The sequence below is a fragment of the Quercus suber genome, unplaced genomic scaffold (assembly GCF_002906115.3).
Source record: "Quercus suber isolate HL8 unplaced genomic scaffold, Cork oak 2.0 scaffold_19, whole genome shotgun sequence".
Classification (NCBI taxonomy): Eukaryota; Viridiplantae; Streptophyta; class Magnoliopsida; order Fagales; family Fagaceae; genus Quercus; species Quercus suber.
In genome coordinates, this window is record NW_027069484.1 from 658,672 (window position 1) to 667,012 (window position 8,341).

General features: G+C 33.2%; 1 protein-coding gene across 1 annotated transcript; it reads right to left on the minus strand.

The window, feature by feature from the left end:
• Positions 1-84: 84 nt before the first annotated feature.
• On the minus strand, positions 85-1,940 carry LOC112005623 (SKP1-like protein 1B). The gene is made up of 2 exons (XM_024037917.2): positions 1,495-1,940; positions 85-480 (listed from the first exon to the last, which is right to left on the minus strand). Exons 1-2 carry the CDS (start codon positions 1,786-1,788, stop codon positions 307-309), a joined length of 468 nt encoding a protein of 155 aa, XP_023893685.1. The 5' UTR covers positions 1,789-1,940; the 3' UTR covers positions 85-306.
• Positions 1,941-8,341: the final 6,401 nt, after the last annotated feature.

Genomic DNA, 8,341 nt, shown 5'->3' on the forward strand with positions numbered 1-8,341 from the left:
TGTAAGAGATTCATGTAGACCACGGACACATACATCCCTTCCCAAAACCAGAAAATCACAACAAATCAATATAAAGCATTGAAATGATAGTTGAATTGATAGCAGGACCAACTGCTACCAATGCCCCCATTAAAATCTGAATATTATTTACACTTTAAAGTGCTCACAATTTCAAACGAGAGAGTACTTAAAAACAGAGAAAGAGAGAGTCAGAGAATAACTATTACTAATATAATATAAACCCACAAAATACACCATAAAAACACATTTTTGTTTGAGTTCAACTCCACATAATCAACCAGTACATCATTCAAATGCCCACTGATTCTCCCTACGAACCTCTTCCTCTTCCTCAGGGGTGAAGTCATTCTTGATGTTAAAGGTCTTGCGGATCTCCTCTGGTGTCTTACCCTTGATCATGTCTGCTACGGTCTGGCATGTCAAATCCAAAAGGCTCTTGATGTTCAAATAGTTTGCAGCCTGAAAGAATAAAACAATATTGAACAAACTCAATTTACCAAATGAGTACAGGATAGATTAGTGAGTACAAGACAACTGAAAAGGTATTCCATCTCAAAGAGAAGGCAACTTCAAGGATAAAAGACAAACATAATCAAATTACCATAAAGAAGATCAACAAAAAGAATGTCACTAGTCTTAGAAAAGTACTAGAACAGTCGCTGTTAAACAATGAATAACACATTTCAGTTTCCCCCCCCCCAAAATGCAAAGCTAAACTACAACCCAAGTTGGCAAAGGATTCAACAAAACCCAAATATCTCTCTTTTTTTCCTGAAAATAAGGTAAGCACATATAAAACATCATAAGCAAAACATCATAAGATATTGTAAGAATCTCCCCTTTGTTTATAAACAATATAGCCTCTTGCAAAAATAAAAAATGTCTCAAATCTTAGTTGTAAGTTCTAATTTTAATATAAATATTCATCCTTTTGGAGGACCCTAAACAAAGTAATATTCTAATACAAAACTGACCAAATGAAATAATTTTAAAAGTATAATACCTGTTTGGTACTTGCATTAGCAAACGATACAAAAAAGCAATGAGAATAGGCATCAAAATCACTACCATAGCCATAGGCACAATCAAGAAAACAACGCTAACTCTGTATCAAAAACCAAATTCAATATCAACTCTGATTCATATACTCGCCTAACCTTAATCATCGCCTTAAAAAGACCAATCTTTGACAACAAATTAAAGAAAGAATACGATTCAATAAACAGTGTACAAACCAATTTTCACAAGCCCTAAGAAAATAATACACAAACATAACCACAATCAGGCACTCCAAATTTCGAAACCCTAACATTCAGAGCACTCTAAAAACTTACGATTCAAGAAGCAAAAATTGATAAAAATCCCTAAAATTTAAGAAACCCTAGACTAGTATCGCATATTCAGAATAGCGAAACCCTAACATCTATTCAGATCCAAATCTGAAAGCTAGAAGGGTAAAAAGGGGAGATATACCAGAATGAGATCGAAGAGGGTGGCCTGGTCAACCCTGACGAACTCGGTGTCCCAAGCCTTGAGATCTTCGTCGGAGGTGCGCTCATCGGCGCTGGTGGACTCGACGTGCTTCTTACAGTACTCGATGACCTTGGCCAAGATCTTGCTCGTCACGTTTGGGAGGGGGATTCCGTTGTCGGCGCAATCGTCTTCAATCATGTGCTTGATCGTCTGAGACTCGAGCGCCACCGCCTCCTCCACTTCGAAAGCCTCACCGTCAGAGCTCTTCAGGGTGATCTTCTTCGACGACGACATGGTTCCGATCGATGAAACGACGGAGTTTTGTACGCCTAACCTGCAGAGAATAACGAAAGGGAAATAGGAAAACCCTAAAAAGCCAAGCGAAACGATGGCTCTGGAGTCTCCTTTTACATGCGCAGAAAAAACAGATGAGAGAGATTCTGAGGGTGAGACCGCTATTTATAATGCTACCGAATACCGTAGCTATAAAAAAGAGTGATTTTTATGGACACGCTTGAACTCTAGTCCCGTGTGTTAAATGTCAATTTTTCGAGTCCAAATCTTCTATATAATTTTTTTTGTTTCACTGTATTCTCTACAAATAAAAATATGTTATATGTCCATTTAATATATTAAATATTAAATTTATACCTTTTATTATTTTAATTTTTTAAAATAAATAAATAATCCATCAAATGGTTGTAAATAAATAATTCATCAAATAATAGAAGGCATAAATTTAGCATTTAATAAATTAGATGGACATGTGACATGTTTTTATTTGTGGAGTATATAATGGAGCAGGAAAAGTGAGACAGAAAATTTGAATTCCAATTTTTCACTCAAATTTTTTGTACTTAGAACATATTATCTAGGGACGTTTAAAAACACAGCACACACAATATTTACAGGAAATCCACTCCCAACCTTTATTACTTAATCTCAAGTACAAAGGAAACCATTTTACAAGCCTAGAGAAATATACAGAATTATCTCAAGGCCAAATATACTCTGCTGTTGACACCCTCAACAACCTTAGGGTTAAACACACAAAATTAACTATTATGGCAGTTACTGCCTAGTAACTGCCTGGGTCTTAGACAATCTACCACTTGTAGTCTGACTTAGGACACCTTGTCTTGACTTGCTCTCCACATTTCCAACCTCTACACAGTAGGTCTGGTCATCAAGAAAGTCAGGAACTATTTGGTAACTATTTAGTAACCGTCATTGCACATGTTACACATGCACAGCCCATATCTCAGTAGACCGTAGGGCCTCTGCCCATCCTCTTACGGCCCACACAACATGTTCCCACACGTTTTGGAGAGGCTTGGCCCATGCACAATGCCTTTTATTAGCACTATAGCTCACACAGTATGCCTACATGCAGCACAAAAAGTAACTGTCATCGGCCCACTAGCACTTGTCCATGCATTCAACCAGCCCACACTAGCCCAATGCCTTGCACTCCAGCCACCAAGCCTACACACAAGGAACCAACAACTAAGCCACCAATGCCATGCACCACCATATAGGGTCAACACCACCTGCTGCTGCCCATCATCCAAAACCATCTCTGCCCACCATGGTCCTCCTCTGCCATAGCCTTGGGGCATCGTGTGGAGTAAGGTGCCTCCACATGCAGCCCCTCATCACTGCTCATTGATCCAACTTGAGTAGGGAGACTAGACTGCTCTCCCTCAAAGAGCCCTTAGGAGCATCACTAGTTAGGCATGAGGAGCCATGAGTGTGTTGAGAAAACATATAGCCAAATGATTAACTTAATGCTGCCCAAGCACCCTCATTCCTCATGTCATCATCAGCAACTAGGGCTGTAAATGAATCAAGCCAATCATGAACAATTAGGGCTAGGCTCGATAAAAATCTTGTTCATGTTTATTTGTTTATAAATAAGCCAAGCTTCAGCCTTAATTTTAGGCTTGTTTAATAAACAAGCCGAGCTTAAGTAAAAAAAATTGTTCACGAACAAGCTCATGAGCTATTAAGTTTGATACACCCTGAACAGAGCAAATCAACGACAACAACCAACGGACGACGCCTCCGCCTCGAGCAACGCTGCAACAGAGCACATTGGTCATCACATCGGGCCTCAAACTCGAGCTCCAGAACCAGAACACATCGTGCATCGGAGATTGGAGATCGGTCTTCCTCGCCACCAGGAGATTTGTCAAACGTTGAGATGAATACTTCTGCAAAATCTTTTGGAAAAAAAAAAAAAAAAAAGAGCACGATGACGACGCAATGTTTCTGCAAGATTTTTATGACAAAAAAATCTTGCATTTTTGTTGTTTGTAACTGAGGCTGAGAAGGAGGGAGATGAAGAGATTTGTTAGGAAGAGAATGAAGAGACTGAGAATGGCGGAGAGGAAGAGACCTGCGAGAGAAAAAAAAAAGATAGGAAAAAGAGAACCTCTGAACGTCTGAACTAGGAAGGGATAAGTCAAGGCATTGGGAAAGTAAGAAGTTTAAAATGTGTGGATGAGAACCATTCAAGACAAGAGTGAAAAAAAAGAAAAAAAGAGAACCTCTGAACGTCTGAACTAGGAAGGGATAAGTCAAGGCATTGGGCTTAGGCAATTTAGGATTTTTTTTTTTTTTTTTAATCAAGTAATTTCCCATCATGTTACTTTTTCTTTTGTACACATTGATCAATATATATTTATATGCATAGCTTGAGTCAAATTAGATTATTTGTATTAATGTTGATAAAAAAAAAAGATTATTTGCACCGTGTATGTTAGTACAGCTAATAAATAATAATTTAATTAATTAATAATTAATTAAAAGAAGTAATTAATAAATAATAATTAATAATTTAATTAATCAATACATTATAAAAGACAAACAAATTAAATTATGTTAGGCTAAATAACAATTAATAATTTTATAATTAATGAATAAAAGACCAAAAAGTGAAATGATAAAATATATATATATATATATAGAAATTTTCTATATTTAATTGAGAAAAAGAATGAGTGAATTGAAAATGTAATTTCCAAAGAATTTTATTATTAATTATGTACTATTATATTTATAATTTTTATCTATTTATAAAGAAAAAAAAAAGAATATTGATTTCAATCATCTTTTAAAAACTCTCAGATTTTTTTTCTTTAGCAAAAGTTTTTATTTTTTTTATTTTTTATTTATTTTAAGAGATAGGTTTTAATTTATAGCCTCCGCTCCTAATAATAACTATTCATCATCAAACTAAGACAAGAATTGATTTTTAGTGTGGGTGGAGATTGAAGCCTAAATCTCTTTAAGTGGAACCACTTTTTGCAAAATTTGGTTGCAGTTCGGACATCAATTCTCTAGTGCCGTAAGAATCCAACCTTAGTATTATCATCCGTAATGCAAGTACAAGTATATATATATATATATATTTTTTTTTATAAAGTACAAGTATATTTAATTAAATAAAAATGGTTTTCAGGCATATGCTTCCGATGTAGTCATGGTCATATTCATGTTCTCATATACGGGACCACTCTCAACAAAACCATTACCTATAAAAAGAAATAAAAATAAAAAAGTCATGGTCATGAGAAAAAGTACTCAAACATAATCTTGCCCAGAGAGAGAGAGAGAGAGTTTGGCCTTAAAGTGGACTGACCAACTTTTTTTTCTTTTTTCTCCTATAAATACAGTGACCAATTTCTATTTTTTAGGTGTTCTATTGTAATAAAATTAGTGTAAATGATAAACTTATTACATTAACAAATTGATATTAGATCAATCAAATTTTATTATGTTAAGAAATATATATGTTAAAAAAATGAACTCCTAGCTTTGCTCATATGGAGGTTTTCAGATCTGGACCGTTCATTGAACCGTAAAAATGAGAGGTTCAAAGTTTTTGAGGTCGAACTGGGATCAAATTGTGATGACATCATAATTAATTTAATAATTAATTAAAGCCTAAATATAGATATTAAATTTATAAAACTAGCAAAATTGACAATATATCTATATATGTGAGGGAAATTTAATGATTTTTAAGCATATATTTAATAATTAAATAAGAAAATTAATAAAATAAAATAATAACCATGAAAACATCAAAATTTATGATTAATTTTTGAAATAAAGTTGAATATCTTTGAAGGATTTTAATTATAATTTTTTTTTTATTTTTTGTAAGAGGTGGATAATTTAATTAAGTAGAATAAAATTGTGTTAAGTTGTTTAAAAAAAAAAAATTGCTAAGGGGTTGGACCGCATGGTTCTTGCCACTGGTTTGTGCAGTCTAACCTTGGTTTTAGGGGTTTATGGAATTAACAAAAAATCCAGTTCTTTATACTTAAAAAACCGATTTTCATCCTGGTTCTCAGTTTTTACAGTCCGACCTCTCGGTCCGGTCCGGGTCTGAAAACCTTGCATAAAGACTACTACAAAGAGGTCAAATATTTAAACTGGGCACTTTTTGAACTTCAATACAAATTCTACAAGTCGTAATATTTTATGTGGTCATTGCTGATAGAAAAATGCATTAAACCAACAAATTCTATTATGACACATGTCCAGACGTCTTTGTACCCTCCGCTCTCGTCGCCCGCCAGTCGGACATTTGGGTTGAATGTTCTTGTACAAATACATATGATCATTTCCCAAAGTATATTTTGGATGGCAAGTACTAATATTTTGAATATTATAATCCACCTTTAATTTTATGTAATTAAAATTATCATGATGTGTCATAATTTACATACACATGCACATTTTTTTTTTGAATATTACATACACATGCACATGTAGACACAGATAGGTTTATACAAATAAAAATGTTTTGCAATTAAGACAACGAAAACCCACTATGGTTGCTGACAAACTAAAACTTATAAAAAATATGTTGCTTTCATGTCATTTTTAAGCATTTCGATAAGATGATTATGGAAATTTTGGGCACATTGTTTGTGCTCTCCTTCTCTAACTTGGATATGCCGTGAGGATTTTTTTTTTTTTTTTTTTTTTTTTAATTTTATAAGTGCCGTGAGGCTTAGTCTAACTAAGGGCTATTTATTATATGTATCCTTGGAATACTTTTAGAAGGAACATTTGTATGAGCCTATGAGGCTTCACTACAAAAAACACCCCTCTTAGGCCACGATTTTTTGGGCCGTGTTTGAAAAAATGCGGTCTCAGACTGAGTAAAGCCACGTTTATAAAAAACATGGCTTAATGAAAAAACATCAACCGCGTTTTAAACGTGAGGCCATAGAATGCGTCTGAAACCACGTTTTTTTGTGTGTAGCGATGGCCATGTTTAAAACACGCGGCTATAGGGCCTTTCGTAGTTACGATAATTAAAGAAGAACTGATTTTCTGAAATTGCGTCAGCCATTGTATATTTATAATAATTAGCTATAGGAAAACAGGTTTCTGATTAATTATTTCTAGTTAAGGGATTTCATTTGTATCTCTTTCAATTCAACTTTGTTTATAGTTTGTGATATATATTGATGAAGATCTACATGATAGTAATATGCTTGATTAATTGGTTTGACTTTTCATAGGACTTATGCTTTTAGCTCTAGCTAATATCACATGAGCTACTAAAAGTATAATTTTTGTATTGCTATAAGGTTGCTATTATAATAAGGAAACTAACTTGCAAAGGAAAGAACTTGTCATTTAGGTTTCTTTATATTTTGTAGAATGCTTGTAAAGTTATCTATTTAGGAGCTCTCTTATTTTTTCAAAATTTATTAAGGCCGGTCCATACATACATATATATATATATATCCAATTCTAGAATACAACATCTTACTTTAATATGTATTTTCTATTTGAGCAATATTTGCTTCTAGATCTGCCCATAAGTCATGTTGGTTACGTCTGTAACGTACTGAATATGTCATAGGCCTTGCAATTAACATTTTGTTGAATGGCTATGACTACACTAAAAATAGCATGATTGTGGATTCTAGATAATGATAATATGGTATACTTTCTTGGCTTTTGATTATGATTGATGCTATCTTTAATTTTCATTAATCTTTCATATCATTCATACCTTAAACTTGGGAGGATGTATGCTTGATACTTTCTATGTTTTGGATCGTTATGTTCTAGGTGTTGAGTGATCTTTATATATCCTTTCACAGGTGGGTAGAAGTCACTTACACACAGCTTTGAATACATCATGCATCGTAGATTATATAAGATTTTAAATGAATCTCAAGCTAAAAATCCTTATGAAAGTTCAGACTTGAGGTAAAAGTGTATTTAAACATGATTTTTATTATTTTTATTCAAGTAACGCTTATTGTATTTATATTGTAAATTAAGAATTTTTTTTTTCAATTATTATACTTTTTAACTTTTAAATCTTGATCCTAAAGATATGATTGCAAAATGCAAATTGTTAAACTGGAACGGATCTAAATTGTAACATCTGATATCCTTATGTTAAACTCAACTGCTACTTGAGCAACTTCTTTTGGATTTTAGTATATATGGATACAATAATAGATTCTATAATTGGTCAATATTCGAGGCTTTCTTCCATTGAACAAGAGCTGGCCCTCAAAAAAAGTGGTCCCAAGCAAAATATAAAATTGAGGAATCATATAACTTACCCAAAAAAAAAAAAGGAGCAATACATGATTAAGCTACAGGCTTATAATAGCCAGACCATCTATCTAAACACACAAGAAAATGTTTCCCAAACCGGTTGGAAGGAAAAAAACAATTGATAAAGTCATTCGTGTATACTTATAAAAAAATAAAAAGTCATTCGAGTATATTTTTAATTATATAACTTATTTAATAAGTAATATGATTTATTCAAATAATAAATATAAATAGTTTTATAACT

Excerpts from the sequence above, each read along its gene's own strand:
- LOC112005623 (XM_024037917.2), bottom strand. The coding sequence starts at position 1,788 with ATGTCGTCGTCGAAGAAGATCACCCTGAAGAGCTCTGACGGTGAGGCT. Across the intron at positions 481-1,494 it reads CCCTCTTCGATCTCATTCTG|GCTGCAAACTATTTGAACAT; the intron begins GTATATCTCCCC and ends TTATTCTTTCAG.